The sequence below is a fragment of the Zeus faber genome, assembly GCF_960531495.2.
Source record: "Zeus faber genome assembly, chromosome: 11".
NCBI classification, from domain to species: domain Eukaryota; kingdom Metazoa; phylum Chordata; class Actinopteri; order Zeiformes; family Zeidae; genus Zeus; species Zeus faber.
The window spans coordinates 21,286,833-21,305,431 of NC_137205.1; the positions used below are offsets into that span (position 1 = coordinate 21,286,833).

The window sequence follows — 18,599 nt, forward strand, 5'->3', positions numbered from 1 at the left end:
CGCTGTGGCCCCTGGTTTGAAAACCCCGCGTCACACAAGCTGACATGGTATGTTCAGAAAGGGCTGACAAAAGTCAACGGGGGAAGTGTTCTCCAACCCGTCCTTCCACTTCTTGTTTCTATGGAAATACCAAATGACTCTGGAGCCGGGACAAAGGGCCAAAAAAACAAGCGCAGCCACAAACAAGCCTCCCCCAGACAGCCAGCTCTCATCAGGGAGCGGAGAAGAGTTCTTGAGAGCCGCTTCATTCAAACGCGAGTTCGGCTCCGGCAACATTTTTTCGCCGGTTTATTACGATTTTGTGAAGACTCTCCTCAGTGTCGCCCGGGAGGCTTCAAGCCTCCCTTGAAAAAAGAGCAGCAGAAAGGAGCGGCGGAAGGAGCCGACGGCGGAGAATTAAATCTAATGTCGGAGAGGGTTGGCCCTTTTTCCAGATGACGGGCTGTATCACTATTACTGCGCTGCTTCTGCGGCTGACAATGAAGCTGGCTGGGTGGCGACGAGCAGGAGACCGGACGCCCACAGACGAGGATTAAATGACAGCGCACGCCAACGGGCAGGCGGCCATTTTTGCCAGCAAGCAGTTCGCCAGGCTCCTCATGATAATCGCTCTATCAGTTACATTACAAAAAAAAGATGGGATTCAAATTTGACCGTTCCAATGGTGGTGCGTACCACATGCTGGCACGATTGGATATCAAATTGGAGAATATTGGAGAAGAGCCATACTTCAGCGATGCCAACAACAGCCGTATTAAAATAAAGTAGAAGTCAAACGGCTCCAAAGGAAAGGGATTCTTCCTTCTTTTTTGAAACACAGAAGCGTCTGAGACGTCCGCACCCAGCCTCGCTGCCGATGAGGAGAGACATCGACGTCAGGACTCGGTTTGACGAGATGACATACAAAAAGCACGGTGCACTCGCAGCAAGGTCCTGGGTTTGATTCCCGCCTTGTGGCACTGTTGGCACCATGCTCCGGTGGGTTATCTCCCGATTTGGGGCTTTTCTGTGGAGAGTTTGCATGTTCTCCCCATGCTCCCATGGGGTTTCCTCCATATAAAATTGTGAGAACCCCCACTAAAAACATGCACAAGCGCCCCTGGGAGCCTCGCTGGGAAAATGCGGAACACACATTTCACGGCCTCCATTGCTTGTGTGTATGTGTGTGTGTGTGTGTGTGTGTGTGTGTGTGTGTGTATGTGTGTGTGTCGGTAGCTGTGGCTGCACGAAATGTGTTGTGGTGTGTGTGACAAATAAAGACGAGCTAAAAGCCTGTCTAGTTGAATTTATAATAATCAATAAGTCCTGACCAGAGATGCTGCACCCGCGGCACCTTTTTCAGGCAGCTGCTAAATTCAATCGCCTACAAGGTACAAGATAATAATGCAGAGGTTACTTGGCTTTCAAAGCTGTGTTTGAGTAAACTGCATTCATCACGGAAGAACATCCAACATACAGTCGTGTGTGCAACTTTAAAATCTGATTATTCTCAAGGTGACCTAGAAATGTTGGTAAACTTGTAAAAACAAGTTCCGCTCTGCACGAATTTCCATATACTTGTTTTGAAAACACTAGCAAATGAAAGCGTTATGTCATGAACGACAACAAAGACAATCTGTACAGCTCAATTAAATCTCCCCCCCCCCCCCCAAACATCTGAGCAGGAAGTCCAGTTCATATGATTTAACGGCTCTTGGAACCAGGATGTAGTGGTGTGTACAAGCCGATACACTGGAGAAATGGGCTTTGGATTTTGCCCCATTACCAGTATATTAAACAGTAATTTTCGCTTTTTGTTCCACTGCACTGACAGCCCGTGTTGATTTAACTAATCTATCCCCTCTCTGCTTCCATGACCCCGTTTTGGGACATTTTGGGGGCAGTAACGCAGCGCTGTCATTGAACTGGAGATGAAAACTGAGCAGGTGGGGTTATTTGTGCCTTAATTTGGAGGAGACTGTGAAAGGTAAATGTTTATGGCGAGTTGCGCTGGCAACAGGAAACGTAGTCACAGCGAAGCCAAAATAAATAGTGAGTAAACTCAAGCCAGAAGAAGACACAGGCAGCACTGGTTACAAAACAAGAGTGAACTTGGGCTTCTTTCTGATCCCCGCACCCCCCGAGCAGGGCACAGTTTGCCTTTAAAGGAAAAAAACCCCAAAAAGATGTTCTTAAATGAAATCTACTTAGAAACGGGCCATGTCAAAAAAATCCATTTACTTACACAATGATCATTGCATCACTATATTGAAATAGAATATATCAGTATCAGTACATCAGAACTCAATTAGTTAGAAACATTTGATTGTATCTTCATTTCGCCATTAAACGTTTTGTTCTTGCATCTACTTTTAACTTAATTTTAACATGGTACTTAAAAGTTTATTTTACCCTTTGATTTCATTAAATAAATAAATTAAAAAATATATATATATTACATAAGCTAATATTTATATATATTTTATATATTTTTTTAAATATCTAATAATTTAAAGTTTAAACATGGTGCCATTGAAATAGATGTAAAATGAGACAATTTAACATTTTGTTGAAAGTCTAAACATGGTGGCATTAAATGAGATGTAAAAGGAAACATGCATGTCACATCGAATATTAAGTTTAAAAATGCTGCCATTGAAGTACATGTAAACTCCGCAAAAGGTGTGAAAAGGCCAAAGTGAGGATGAATTCCTCTACCACTTCACTTCCAGGCACTGGAAAAACACACCTTCCACGTCCTCCGTCTCAGCTGGGGGGGAGGTCGGATTCAACCGGCCAATCAGCAGTGAGCAGGGTCAGAGGTGAGGCAGGAAGTCCAGCACGTAGTGGTCACACTTCAAGCTGCTCTTCCAGCTGGCTGACTGTGAGCCCACACACACACACACACACACACACACACACACACACACACACACACACACACACACACACACACACACACACACACACACACACACACACACACACATACACACACACTCCAACAGTCACTTGCTGATCTGGTCCATATGTTTGGTTTTGTCCTCAACTGACTGAAGTTTGCACTTTTGAAAACTCTCAAATGTTTCGAAATGTTCCCGTGTTGACCTGAGCCCTGATCCTCTCTCTGCTCTTTCTGGATTATCTGTTTGCCCCGAAGCTCCCCACTCATAAACAGAAAGGAAGTTCAAGCCTTTGTCACCACACATCTCTCCTCCAAAATATGGCATATGGATTAAAGACATTTTGCAAAAACTTGAAAAAAATCAGATCGTCTCTGAGAGGCTCACTCAGAACCTCTAATGATATTAGGAGACTAGAGGCCCAGTTAGCCGGAAATGACCAGCTTTTGGCTGGTCATTTAGAATAAAGTCTGGTAAATGTGAAGCCTGCTGGGCATTTCTGTACTAAAATACATAATAATGATTATATAGATTACAACTAAAAATGTAAAAACAGGGATTTCACATACATCATTTTGCATGCACAGGAGAGATCATGCATGCATTGAAAATAGATAGGGCCAGTCTTTTTATCATTTGTCCTACAAACTGTAATCCTTACCGGATTTAAATTAGCAATTAAAAATATTGTCGCAAACTCTGGTGGAGTCCCTTCCTTCATTGGAGCAGCTAGTGGTTTTTAATAAGGCTCCATTAATGCTGCACAATGTGTGGGAGCTGGTTTTGCTCACTCCTCTTTGCAAAATTGCTCAAGCTGTGCCAGATGAGTTGGGGGAGAGGACTTGGATGGCAGCTCTGAGGTCTTTCCACAGATGTTCTATGAGGTGAAGGTCAGGACATCAACCCTCTTCATTTCAAGTCGCTCCAGCGCTATTCTGGCACTGCACTTTGGGACGGTTGCTACTGAAAGACTAACTTCCTCCCCGGCTTTAGCTTCCTGGCAGAGAGGAGCAGCTTTTTATCCAGGATGTCATTCATCTTCCCATCAACCCCAGACCTGATTGCCTAGTCACTTTGGCGGAAAAGCACCATAACGCGACGCTTCCACCACCATACTTTTGTGTGATCCGGCTTAATGTTCAAGCCAAAAAGTTCCACTTGGGTCCCATCCCGATCACAAGACCTTCCGCGACATCTTTGCAGTATCTTCCAAGTGACATTTGTCTTTTATAGGCTTTCCTTTTCAGCCAGGGCTTACTCTGTGCCACACTCCTCTAAAGGCTTTTTGTTCGATGCCTTGGAGACTGTTGACTCATGAGGATCATGTTCAATCTCAGCCACTGTGCGAGTGACAGTTGGCGTCACAGTCGCCTTCTTCACAAGTGCCATCTTTATTATTATTGTCATTGAATGCGCTTAGGAGGGTGGAGGGCCTGACCGAGGCAGGGTGGCTGTAGTTTCATATTTATTCCACTTCTGTACTATGGACCGCACTGAGCTCTGAGGTATGTCCAGCACCTTTCAGATGGTCTAGTACCCTTCACCACATCCATGCTCATAATTACACCTTAGACTTGTTTTGAAGGCTCTTCCTTCTTCATTTTGGTTTGTTTTGGAGAAAATCACATGTCTTATGTTGGTATGTATCTTAATGAATCAATCGAAAACAGGTGATCCACCAATGTCCTACACAGCTGGATGAGTTGGAAAGGTGTGGAAAAATTGGTCTTAATTACATAATTACAAAGGGTACTGTTACATTTTTGGCTTCTTTTCATTTCACATGTACATGTTTAATGTTTTGTAGATCAGCTAGGAAAATCCTGCTATATATATTCTTAAGGCACAGCATTCAGCTCACTAAGAAAATGGCCAAACCAATTTTGGGCTTTCCCACGCAGGAACAATTTCAGGAATCAGGAACTTATGTAATTTTTCCACGATTTGGTTACACTTAGCTCCTGGTCTCCAAAAAGTGTGGCGTCTAGTCCCTGTACCTTGGTGGCAAAGCGCCTAATAAGAAGGGCCAAAAACATAAAATACCAAAAGCAAAGTAGCAATAAAAATTTATTTTTGGTGACTCCCTGATGTGTTTTTGTTGACTCTTGACTCTACTCATGAGTCACATCTGTAAAGACTTATTTTCTCACTCGGGTGATTGACTTTTGCGGACAAACACAAGCCTCTGAGGAGCGTTTACAGAAACAGACATGGTGCAAAAAAGGTTCCGACAAGCACCTGCGCAGTGGAATGATCTGCAGCAAGCACAGAAATAAAAACAAGGGTAGATATTCACAACAAGCAAGGTACGATGATATGGTGATATGAGTTTTGTGATCTGGGACCAGCGATCAGCCCCGGTGACACTTCACCTACGGCTCGACCACCTTATGTGGATAAACACATTTGGAGAGCAGATATACACGTTGGTCCCTTACAGTAAGTGCTTTATTTTTGCTGCATCGGTGGCTGCGGTTGTTGTGTTTTGTGAAATCATAGCTCGTACCCCCCTCCCCCAACCCTTCCTATCTGTCCGCCTGTCACTACCACTTACGCCTTTAACACCCAGTGCACACACAGTGCCCAACCTCGAACCCAGACTCACCTCTTCCCTCACACCGCAAAACAAGCGCTTCTTTCTTCCCTTTACCCACAAAGAGACACATTCACAGCGAGAGGGGGAGCGAGGGAGACGGAGACAGAGGGATAGCGAGTGAGCAAGCGAGAGACAGAGCGAGAGACAGAGCGAGAGACAGAGAGTGAGAGAGACAGAGAGCAAGTGAGCAAGCGGGAGACAGGGAGGGAGAGACATAGAGAGAGCAAGAGCGAGAGCAACAGCAGAGAGAGAGAGAGAGAGAGAGAGAGAGAGAGAGAGAGAGAGACAGAGAGAGAGGGAGAGACCGAAAGAGCGAGAGACCGAGAGGGCGAGGGAGACAGAGAGAGAGAGCGCGCGCGAGAGAGCGAGGGAGACAGAGAGAGTGAGACGGAGTGAGGGAGACAGCGCGAGAGAGAGCGAGACAGAGAGAGCGAGAGACAGAGCAAGAGAGCGACAGCGCGAGCGAGAGCGAGATTCACACTTGCACTGTTTCCTAAGTGATAAATGAACACCCAACCAAAAGAGAAAGATCACATAGTGAGCCTACAGTAAATGTTACATTTGTTTGTGTGTGCATCGTGCGCGCGCGCGCGCGTGTGTGTGTGTGTGTGTGTGTGTGTGTGCGTGCGCGCGCACACTCGTGTACGTCAAACAGTGGACCTCTATTGAAAGGGTCACAAATCTACTTGGACTGCAAATCAACCAGTGTGTGGTTGTGTTAATGTGTGTATATGTGTGTGTCCTGCGCGTGTGTGTGTGTGTATGTGTGTGTGTGTGTGCATGACGTGGGAGAGGGAGGGGCTGTCGGGGGGTAGGGGGCTGTCAGGGGATTCCCTTCTTCCCCTCTGGGCGCTGGGTCTCCTGTGCCAAAATGACTCGCAAGACGTGCACAGAGAAACAATGAGTGCAGTGGCCACAGTGGGGTCCTGAAGATAGCGGCTAACGGCTCCTGGGATTTGAGGGGACGCTCGGCCTGGGGGGGAAGGCTGACTCCCCCCTCAGCCTCGCCGTGAGCCTGCCATCCAGCAGTGTTACCTGGAGAAAAACACGTCACACTGTGCAGGCTTATTGCACAGTATGCACATTATATTGAAAAATTTGCACCCGATACCAACACTATGGATTAAACTGGAATCAGTAGACAGGAGTGATCCTCAAGAGGATGATACTAAATATATCAATATTATATTAAGATTGAAGCAACAAATCATAATGGATTTGAAAATTGATTGTGAATCTCAAGTTTGTTAACAGTCAGCTGCACAGGTGCTGCCCCCTCTTACCTCCTCTTTATACATGTGTTTTCATAGTTTCATTTTTTATCTTTCAATTCTGTTTTTACAAAGAACTTGCGCAGTTCTGTCAACTTCTGCTGCCGTAATACCCGAAGTGATCCTCAAGTGGGAAAAGTGTTTTCCTCGCCTGGCTTATCGGATTTGGCGTAGATGTAGGTTTTTTCTTTTTGTCCATTTTTTCAAAATAGACACAAAATAAGCACCAAAGTGGCTTGAACGGGGAGATGAACGGAGGTGACCTTGGTCGTTTCGGGCTCCACTCACTCTGACCAGTCTGCGGCTACACAGCCCCATACGCAGCAAGCTGTGATGCACTGTGTGTTCTGACACCTTTCTGTCATAGCAGCATTAACTTTTTCAGCAATTTGTGCTACAGTAGTTCTTCTGTGGGATCGAACCAGACGGGCTGGACTTCACTCCTCACGTGCGTCAATGAGCCATGGGCGCCCATTACCCTGTCGCCTGTTCAATTTGGTCCTTGTTAAAGAGGTTCAGAGGTTCTGTTCACTTGCTGCCTCATATATCCCACCCCTTGACAGGTGCCATTGAAATATGATTAGTTATCCATTTCACCTTTGAGTGGTTTTAATGTTGTGGCTGATCGGTGTATGTATAGATCTATCCTGCTCGTCTATCACCGCTTGTTCGCTTTGACTTGTGACCGCCAAGCCTCTGTCCTGATGCAGTTGATCCGCGTTTGGTTAGTGATTTCCGTGACAAGCGATGCAAGAGTTGCCAATGATTTGCTCGTTGCAAACAAATGATGTTCAATGACTCGGGAGTCGGGAGTCACGCCGGCAAAAGAGCTGTTTATTTGAAAGTTGGTAGCTGCAGGCACAGGCGTTCAGCGACACTCGACACTCAAGTACATCATTCAACAGCGGCTCTTCAAATGAACAACTCTTATTTACCGAGTCACTCGTATAGAGCCGAATCCCCAAAAAGAGACTAACGTTTCATTACTTTTTGAGACCGTGAAACATTCAACAACCGCAATTTTGTGAGTGATTTTTTCGCCTCCACCTCCTCCACGCACTGACTATTTAGCCTCTCTGCAATTGTGTTTGTTAGCTGACGGTGCTCTGAGAACTCAAGTTTCAAAGCGCAAATAGTCAGCGCTCTGTTATGACTCACCATTTTATATTTAACAACAGGAACCTGAGCATTTGACTCTCTGACATGATCCCTGGTATTGGCCGCTATGCTTCTCTGATGTGCACGACCCCCAAAAATGACATTTTCCCTCAACCTCAGAAGTATGAGTAATCATACACGGACAAAGATGTCGTGACATTGCCTGTGGTTTTCAGAAGAAAAGTCACTAAGTCCAAAAACGTAAGTCAGTCAGTGATACTGCACGACGCCATGTGCTGCGTGGCTTTGACTCGCCATCATTAAATATTAAAACCATTAAAACCTTGTCGAAAAACAGGTTGTATTGTGTCCTGATGACACGCAACGTGTGCTCAGGCTGGTGGGCAGATCAGATATCGGAACATCACAGGCACATCCGACCCCCTTTTCTTTTAGAGAAGGATGCCTTTTAAAAAGCTTTTAACTGGAGAAATGCACAAAAAAATAAAAAATACAAGAAATACGGTCACCTCAGGGTAAAAATAAAAAAAACGACCATCGCAAAATGCCCGATTGTTATGGTCACGCCAGATTAACCGCCTCACTCACGGAGAAACAGTGGCAACACATCTTCTCGTTTTCATGTTTTGGCGTCCACCGACACAGTTTTCATGTAATAGATTCCTTTGTTTCACAGGGAGAGCGTCAGACTGCCACCGTCGCCCTCATCCCCACCCTCATCCCCGCCCCCACCCCCACGCCCACGCCGCCGGAGCTCCTGGAAGCCTCCCCCTTCCCGCCCTCCGCAAAGCTCCTCTCTGGGTGGTGCGCCGATAGCAGAGATTTACTAAACAGTCTCACCGAGGCCTGCGCTAAGACCTCTAAAGGGATGAGGCTGAGAGGGAAGCCAAGGGGAGACTGTGATCCCGCCCGTCCCCCCTCTCTCAACCCCCTGATTCCCAGCTCAGGCCACGTGTTTCACCACTGATAAAAATTTAAAAAAAAAAAAGAAACAAAAGGAGATTCTTCTCTTCTTCAGTCAGTGGGCATGCTGCTCTTCACTCAATCCTTCCTTTCTTTCTTCAACTCCTTCCATCATGTCCCGTCCTCTGTCTCCAGCCCTTTCCGGACGGGTAAATATTGCAGGACTAGGCCGGTAAGTCATTTTTCGGCTACGGTTCCGGACGGTATAAAGGTTTTTGGGGACTTTGTCAGGGTAGGTACGTGTACTGGTGTATTCGTCAAGTCGAACGCGTCTCTTCGGTAGCGCTTCGACAATGGCACTTGGAATTCACAGCACGCAGTTCATTCGTCAACAGATTGTAAACAAACATAAAGTTTGGGAGGTATCGCTCGGGTTTGCATTTCAATGATCAGAGGACCTTTGAGTCTTTTGAAACACAGTAATTACTCGCAGTAGTAGTTCAGTAAACTATTCATATACTCTAACTCCTCAACACGGCATCCAGCTGTACTCAAAAGTAAACATCTCTGCAGCAGCCGAACTCCTACTCCTAAGTAAAGGCTTCTGCGTACTCTACCCACCTCCGCATATCGCATTGTTAAGTTGTTTTCTCTTTCCTCAAATGGGGCGTAAAACAATGGGCCGATAGTTACAGAACGCGTTGACGCAAAGTGCGACCGAAACCCCTGTTGCCCTTTGAATCTATTTGTACGACTATCAAAAAGGTACACAACGTTATGTCAACACACTCAACGGTAATTGTTTCCTCCCCCGAAAAACCCACCGCCACCATGGAACCAACCAAACCACATTAGAAGAAAGAATGCAGACTAAGTGGCGAAAGGGCTGAAGGGTGAACAAACACAGCGTAACCTTTGTGGCGGATTTAAAAATGCTGAAGTAAATATTAGATTAGGAAACTATTTTATCTGTGCTAGGATGGTGGACTAATGCGATTACAGCCATCTTCAGGGTCTTCCTGTTCTGGCCGGTGTTCTCGGGGCTCCTTTTTGTCCCGGACGTGAGGAGCTTTGGTCGCCTGGTCCAAAGTTTGGTGGCACCATAGCGGAGCCTCCGGGGATGACCTTGGTCGGTTTTGGGCTCCAGCACGAGGGTGGATCCGGCAACCTCCTTTCCACGAAACGCTGTTTGTCGAGGTTTAGTTCATGTATTCAGGTTAGTATTCAGTAGATGTTGCTGACTAGCTTCATGCTTGGTTCCAACCCCGGCCATCCACATGATGTAGAAGAAAACGTGATACATCAGACCAGGACACCTTCTTCCATCGCTCCACAGTCCAGTTCTGACGCTCACGAGTCCATTGTAGGTGCTTTCAGCGGTGGACAGGGTTCAGCAGGGACACTCTGACCGGTCTGCGGCTACACAGCCCCATACGCAGCAAGCTGTGATGCACTGTGTGTTCTGACACCTTTCTGTCATAGCAGCATTAACTTTTTCAGCAATTTGTGCTACAGTAGTTCTTCTGTGGGATCAAACCAGACGGGCTGGACTTCACTCCTCACGTGCGTCAATGAGCCATGGGCACCCATGACCCTGTCGCCGGTTCAATTTGGTCCCTGTTAAAGAGGTTCAGAGGTTCTGTTCACTTGCTGCCTCATATATCCCACCCCTTGACAGGTGCCATTGAAAGATGATTAGTTATTCATTTCACCTTTGAGTGGTTTTAATGTTGTGGCTGATCGGTGTATGTATAGATCTATCCTGCTCGTCTATCACTGTCTGTTCGCTTTGACTTGTGACCGCCAAGCCTCTGTCCTGATGCAGTTGATCTGCGTTTGGTTAGTGATTTCCGTGACAAGCGATGCAAGAGTCGCCAATGATTTGCTCGTTGCAAACAAATGATGTTCAATGACTCGGGAGTCGGGAGTCACGCCGGCAAAAGAGCTGTTTATTTGAAAGTTGGTAGCTGCAGGCACAGACCTTCAGCGACACTCGACACTCAAGTACATCATTCAACAGCGGCTCTTCAAATGAACAACTCTTATTTACCGAGTCACTCGTATAGAGCCGAATCCCCAAAAAGAGACTAACGTTTCATTACCTTTTGAGACCGTGAAACATTCAAAAACCGCAATTTTGTGAGTGATTTTTTCGCCTCCACCTCCTCCAGGCACTGACTATTTAGCCTCTCTGCAATTGTGTTTGTTAGCTGACGGTGCTCTGAAAACTCAAGTTTCAAAGCGCAAATAGTCAGGGCTCTGTTATGACTCACCAGAGGAGCTCTATGAATTTATTTTATATTTAACAACAGGAACTTGAGCATTTGACTCTCTGACATGATCCCTGGTATTGGCCGCTATGCTTCTCTGATGTGCACGACCCCCAAAAATGACATATTACCTCAACCTCAGAAGTATGAGTAATCATATACGGACAAAGATGTTGTGACATTGCCTGTGGTTTTCAGAAGAAAAGCCCAAAAACGTTATTCAGTCAGTGATACTGCATGACGCCATGTGCTGCGTGGCTTTTACTCGCCATCATTAAATATTAAAACCATTATAACTATTAACAGACAAACTGCGAAACAATACAATAAAACCCTATGAATAAATTAGTGCAGTGTTAATTGCACGGCTCTGAATGTGGCTACGGGGTGTCATGTTGTAGTTATTTTCCTCTTGTGTCCTGATTGAACATTCATTTGCTGCGACGCTGTGAGTCCCCGAAACAAACCGACTACTTCGCTTCGAAGGTTTTTAAAAGAACGCAGATGGTTTGATCTGGGACTTGAACGTGGCGTATTCAACTGAACAGTAGAGTAAATGTGACTCAAAGTGACAATAAAATAAACGCACAGTAGAAGGTGGATGATTCAACAGATGCAAGCAAACCTCAGAGAATAAGTCTCTCTTTATGGGCAACACAAACTTTCCAAAGAACTAGGGGTGGCAGAAAAAAAGCGATAAATGGTATATGTCAAAATGTATTACGCAAACAGCACACCATTTTGGGGGAAAAAAAGTACAACTGCTTCTGGGCGAGCTGGCCCACTAGCGCAGAGGACAAAGGAGTAGATCATCGCCTATGGTGGAGCTGAAAGCCGGAACATGTGCAGTACTGTAGTTTCGGGCTAAAATTTGACTTCCAAAATTTGCGAGCTGGTTTGGAATAGGGCTGCAACTAGCAACCGTTTTGTCGGTGGCTTAAAAAAAAGCAAACTTATTTTAAGCATTAAAAGCATGAAATGGCAACAAGTTCAACTTTGCAGATTTTGCAGCAAACGGCCTTTACAAGACTTTCAATTAAAGTTCTCCCACACTTTTAACATCTTTGGTCGTCCTCCACTATCGCCTTCCAAATTTGTTGACAGCAATTTTACATCATCACTGGCATCAATTACATTGGCATTGCTGTAGTTGTTGCAGCTCTTGCTCAAAGTTTGTTTTATTATAGGTGATCAACTTAATTGATAATAGCAATGAGACTCGGATTTAATGGAATTTACCTTCAAGGAGAGGGAGTGCAGCGGGTGCAAATGTGCATTTATTTATTTATTTATTTTACAATTGCTGTGCTACAATTGGGATCCAGCCTACTCCCAGTTCAGAGAAACGCTTCCATTACTGCTCACGTTCGTTTTTCCAACAGAAAATTTACACCAGCAGCGGACTTTGTAGTGTTTTGGATCGAACATCAGTAGTTTGTCCATTCAAGTAAGGCAGCTAAAGCCAATAAAAGATTAGATTAATAAGTTGTTATGTGGAATTAATTTCAAGCTTACACCCTTATTAAATCTGAAGTTGCATTCTTCCTTAGAATAAACTAGCTCTCTCAAAGTGACAACTATCGGTTTTTCCAACAACGCACTCAAACGAGATGCATCGATTCGCCGTCTGATATGAATTATTTATTCTTGGTCTTTTGTTTCTTTCCAGTGAAGGTCCCTTGGACTCCACTACAAAGCCGAAGTGCATTTTTATTACATTTAAAAACTCATTAATCTCAAGCTTCCTCCTCTCCAGCATCTTCGGTATACAGTAGGTGTTAACATGGAGTGGCATTTCCTCCCAAGGTGCCAGAATCATGACAGCCGCTATCAGTCCTCCATCCCTGTGAAAATGGACTATATTTATATAGTCATTAAATAGCATTGTATAGCATTATACATCATTGTATGTCCAACATGAAGCATTTTAGAGACAATACCTGTTCCTAATTCTCTTACTCATATATACCGGCATAGGGATGGGAGATACAGCTGATATAATCTTTTAATTGTGACATAAGACTAGATATCGTCTGTGATTTTGGTTTCTGTAGTAGTACAGTTAAATGTTCTATTAATATCAAAAATCATAGGATATCGTAACATCCTATGATTGTTTCTTGTGTGTGAATATCTTATGAAAACATAAGATTGGTTCCAAAATATTGTGAAATGATCAATAAGGAAGTTTTCATCCAAAAATATAGCTATAGAGATAGATATTTAATATAGAGATATATAGAGATCTATTTATAGATATATATAGATAGAGATATTTAATATTGTTAATATCGAGGGTTAATATCGTCCAGCCCTTCACTGACCGGTGAAACACACCAAAGCAAGGTGCCAACCAGCGTGCAGGGCTTGACAATAACAGATGCCCAGTTGCCCCGGGCAACCCGATTGATTCAAGATTCAAGAGGTTTATTTGTCACATACATATATGCAGTGAAATGTCTTTGCAACGCACCCGGAGATTCTGCACAATAGTTTCTAAACCGAACATAATAGCTAACCTAATTTCTACTTGAGGATTGGGGCCAATGTCAACCACCTCATGCGGTCTGGTTGCCCCATTGTCAGCCACTTGTCATATGTTTAAAAAGATGAAAAATAAGCATGCTAAACCCCTCTGTCTGTTCAGAAATGTCCACAGAGAAAATGGGCTTTCGTAGTGCATTAGATTTACTCTGTCAAAAATGGTACAACAAGGGAGAATCTTTAAATATGGATCATAATTATACAGGATCATTATCACTAAACTATGAAAAAAGATTATAATTCAGCATTCACCTCTAAAAGTTGGTGTTGGGGCCCTGGCTCGTCTAGAAAAACGTTTGGGGTTTAGTGTCTTGCTCAAGCACCCCTCATCACCAATGGGAGCCACAGAATCAAACCAGCAGCCCTCCGATTTAAACCTGCTCTACCTCCTGAGCGGCTGGTCCTTTATACGCCCGTCTAGACTCAAAAACACCGTCCAGAAGCCCCCACGCCCCACCCCGTACCCCCCGGAGCCGGACTAAAGGGCACCCGGCTCCGCGGCAGATTGACACTTTGTTGTTGCCAGATCAGAATCCTGTTGCATCCTGTGGCGGGCAGATAAACAAGCTGGGCAGGAGGGGGTGGGAAATTAGAGGGCAGGTGTCAAATCCAAATTGCAGGATGCACAAAGATGGAGGGATGGAGAGAACGCGGGTGGCAGAAAAAAAATACACTGCACGCGCGCGCGCGCATGCACGCACAAATAGACATACACACAGACGGTGTGTTATCTATGTGTCTGGTGTTATACCACATGGCTGGAGTGAGAATCCTCCCTTTTAACCTCTTGCTGCTAATAAAAGAACAGTGTTGGAGAAGGAATGGAGACGGACGTGGACAATCTGTAGGCTCTCCACAGCAGGGCAGGCCTCATTAGCACCTCAGGTCAACAACGCTCTGAGGACAAGCTTGTTGCGACACATTGTATTTTAATACATAAATCCATTATATATATATCTATATATATATATATATAAACAAAAATACATGAAAAATAAATAAAATTATGTTTTTCAAGATTATTATGTGGAAAAAAAAGTACTCCCTTCCTAAAAAGTTACAGTATTTCATATGTGAAAACCACATGTGACTTTTCACATTAATCCGCATGCCACCACATGAGAATTGCATATGAAAATATCAGTTTTTTTTGGAACAAATGGTGCCAACTAACCTATGCGAGGAGAGAGGAGTTGGGGTTATTTTTCATTTTTTTTTTTTTTTTTACAGTGCATCAGTTTCAACATTATTTGAACACATATTGATGATGTTAAAGATCAAACCACGTATGGAAACTTCAAGTTTTCATCTAAAATTATTCACCATATTACTACCACTAGTCACATCTTCTCCTCATCATTACACTACACTGTATCTTAATAGCTCAATATCTTAATTTGAGCCCAGCACCATATCACACCCCTGGAAGAACGTTAAAGAACAATATTGAATCATAGCCCGTACCAGCTTGAAAGGACCACGATGTGTAGGTTCTTAAATTGTCTTTATGTGCAGCGCGCAGGCTGTCTGAATTATTGTGGGACTCCCCTTTTGTCTCAGAACAGTAATGATACAACTGAATAAATCACCGGGAGTATCGCTCTGGGACGCCGGGCTTCGCCAACAGTACCGGAGATTTATTTTCAATGACTCACCAACAGGGAATGGAGCACCTTTTTATTTTATATTAATTATGCCATGGGTTACCACACTGATAGCACTATAAAAAGAAAGAAGGGGACGTGCTTTTAATAAGTAAAAAAAAAAAAGAATGTTATAAATAATGAATAAAAACTCTGCCTTAAACGGGACCTATCATACCCCTTTTTACGCAAGTTAATATAGGTCTCTGAGGCCCCAAAAACATGTTTTTGAAGGTTTTTTGGGCTGAAAATACCACTCAGATTATGCTTTCTAGCCATTCTAACATACCTCTAAACAGACCTGTTCCAAAACGGGCTGTTTTTTGTGGGAGGAGCCCCCCTCCCAAGGCCCCGAGTTCTGTGAGCCAATGGCGTTTGAGCATGGCTTCCGGGTTTGGTTGTATTTACTCCTTAACTTTCACCGATTTCACCTTATCGGTCAAAGATCAAAGATGTGAACGGGGCGTTTCAGGACATGTTTTCGGAACTGACAGCATCAGAGACCCAAAAGTATGTGCACAAGCACTTAAAAAGTGAGTGTTCATAATAGGTCCCCTTTAATGATTCACAGCAGAGGAGATCAAAGTTCTACCCCCGGGGGCTGGGGCAGAACCTGAACCCAACTAGGCCCGACGGTGCCGACGGGCCCGCCTAACGGAGGACACTGGCGGAACAGCAAATCACCACTTCAGAGCCAAGGTTGATCACCTCGGATCGCATCGCTGGTTCCCTGGGTCAAAAAAAAAATAAGACAACTAAATATAAGAAAAAGCTGCACTGCAGACCCAATTAGAGCTCAGCCACTGGTTCTATAAATACAAGCTGGTGAATTTTCAAACCAGTGAAGGGCATTCATGGGGCGTGACGTGCTTTTGAAGCCAGGCTTGAATTTTGAAGCCAGGAACTGCCTTGTAGAATAAACTGCACAGAAACAATCAATAATCAACAGATAGAAAGGTGGAAAGGGGCACTAGCAGGAAAGAATACACTGTATTTATACTGTATGTATAAATACACTGTATGTTGACATGTTGTACTTTACACGTAGATATCTCTTGTAAGGGGGCTCACTGACAGATCGGGGCATAAACAAACAAAAAAAGATTGACCTGGTCATTTTACTTAGAATGTGATTTTCCTTGGACTTAGATGGGACTTAAAATTGTTCTGCGATCGGGTCAGCACGGGGACAGAGTGAGAGAAGGACTTCCTTCATGGACGCACTTTCAGACACCAGGCCTAACATCCTCACCTCACCTCACCCCTTAAAACGATAGGATCACTGGTTTTCAACTAGGCCTTATTAAAATGTCTGTTCCCATGATTTATAACAAGTCCAATTGGGCAAAGTCTCAAGCCGTAAAAAAAAAAAAAAAAAAAACACACATTAAAACTCCTTTCTGGAAATGAAAAGCCTATAATATTGTCACGACAGTATTTATATGTTAAACTGGAAGAAAACAGTCCCCAATTTTGCAATTATTGACTCATGCTTCCACAAATCAGGTCTTCAGGCTACTTCCATGTTAACTAAAGAGACTAGAAACAGGGAGTTGTGTTGCTTCCTACTGGCAACCTGCTGTAGTCAATGCAAAAAGCTTGCACTAAAACAATATCACTAAAAGAACTTGGGACTATAATGTGAGTTTTCTGGGGTTTTTTTTGTTTTTTTAAAGGAGATTTAACATGTTTTAAGGCTTACAACGTTTGCCCCATTGAACTGCATTAAAGCACAGTGAGAAGTTGTGAGTGGTAAGTTTCTCAATAGTAAAGTGTTCAATAAGTTTGTGCTGGGAACTCCAGGAGATACAGTAATTTCAAGGTAGGTTCCTCACCATATCGTTCAAATTTTCCCAAACCCAAAAATAGAAAACGCCACTCAGATTATGCATCAGAGCCATTCTAACAGGCCTCTAAATCCATTGTGTTCCTGATGCTCTGTTTCAGTGGGTGGAGCCACCCTCCTCAGGCCACGAGTTCTGGGAGCCAATGGGGTTTGAGCACAAGTTCAGGGCTCTGTCAGCTAATAGTGTTTGAGCTTTACTGCTGTGTTTCAGTTTATTTACTCCATAACCTTCACTGATTTCACCTCATCAGTCCACCAAAATCTGTTTCTGAACAAATTTGAGGCGAGAAATGAGCAACCCAGTCGCTGAATCTTCCCTCGTATTAGATCTACAAGGTATAACTCGAAATTTAGTTCCGACTTAGGGTGCTGTTCTCCAAGCTTGTGGGACATGGACACAGTACCGGTACTCTCGCAATACATCTACAGTACAATAAAATCACACAATATTTATTGGTTTTGTTTGGAGAAACGCACAGTGGGTCAGATGGAGCAGATGATCACATGAAGAAGTCCATGACGAGCTGAGGTCAGCTCATGCTGAGAGCAGAAAAAACCTTTGAAAACCAAGCGTTCAGAGCGGTGGGAAGCCTGAGCGTTTTGTTCACAGGGATTAGTTTGTCATTAGTTTACCTCATTATTTGAAACTTTGGCTGCGTCTAATATGAACATCCAACATTGTGACATTATATATGTGACAGAAAATAAATAAAAGTATAACAGGTCACCTTTAACAAATCTAGTACATTTGAGCTATCATCGGGAAAATGGTCTGGTAATGGAATCGTCCTTTAAGCCTGGAGTGAAACTGACCAGTCATGAAAAACCAGCGTCTGGTGTGATGGTTTCACGGTCTCATGATAGGATGGATTCATGGTTTCATGGTTCATGATGGGATGGATTCATGGTTTCATGGTTTCATGATGTGATGCCGTGATGTTTGATGGTTTCATTATGTGATTATGTGCTGCTTTCATGGCTCCATGATGTGATGGTGAGATGGATTCATGGTTTCATGACGTGATGGATTCATGGTTTCATGGTGTGATGGATTCATGGTTTCATGATGTGATGGATTCATGGTTTCATGCCGTGATGGATTCACAGTTTCATGGTGTGATGGTTTTCTTACCTTTCCCGGAGCGGGGATGTGGTTGTTATTGCTGCACGACGACAGGCTGACGTCCTCGTGGACGCGGTCCAGCAGCCAGAGCAGGAACTCCAGAGCATCGTGCTGGGAATTCCCACGGAACTGGGATCCATACTTGGAAACCGTGGTCTGGAGCGGGAAAAAACGACACCGTATGAGACCTTGTGACCCCTAATTAATGACAGGAGAGGGACTTATCCTGACTTATTTGGGTACTGGACAGCGGTGGCCGACTTTCACGCGAAATCACAGTTACCCCTCACAACCGATCTGATTCAAGCTGCAAAGGGAATTGTCTGGCGAAGCCAAAAGACACTAGATAGCTCAGCTGCTCTTTTTAAGTGGTATAAATTAAAAATTTTAAGTGGTATATTT

At 44.1% G+C, this 18,599-nt stretch overlaps 1 protein-coding gene across 1 annotated transcript in view; it reads right to left on the minus strand.

The window, feature by feature from the left end:
- LOC307237339 (ubiquitin carboxyl-terminal hydrolase 43-like) overlaps positions 1–18,599 on the minus strand; it is a gene marked incomplete at both ends in the record, with an annotated part of 97,619 nt that overhangs the window by 66,563 nt on the left and 12,457 nt on the right. Inside the window, one exon of the mRNA XM_080010052.1 lies at positions 18,207–18,353. Coding sequence (XP_079866178.1) covers positions 18,207–18,353 — 147 coding nt within the window. The remainder of the gene's footprint in view (positions 1–18,206; positions 18,354–18,599) is intronic.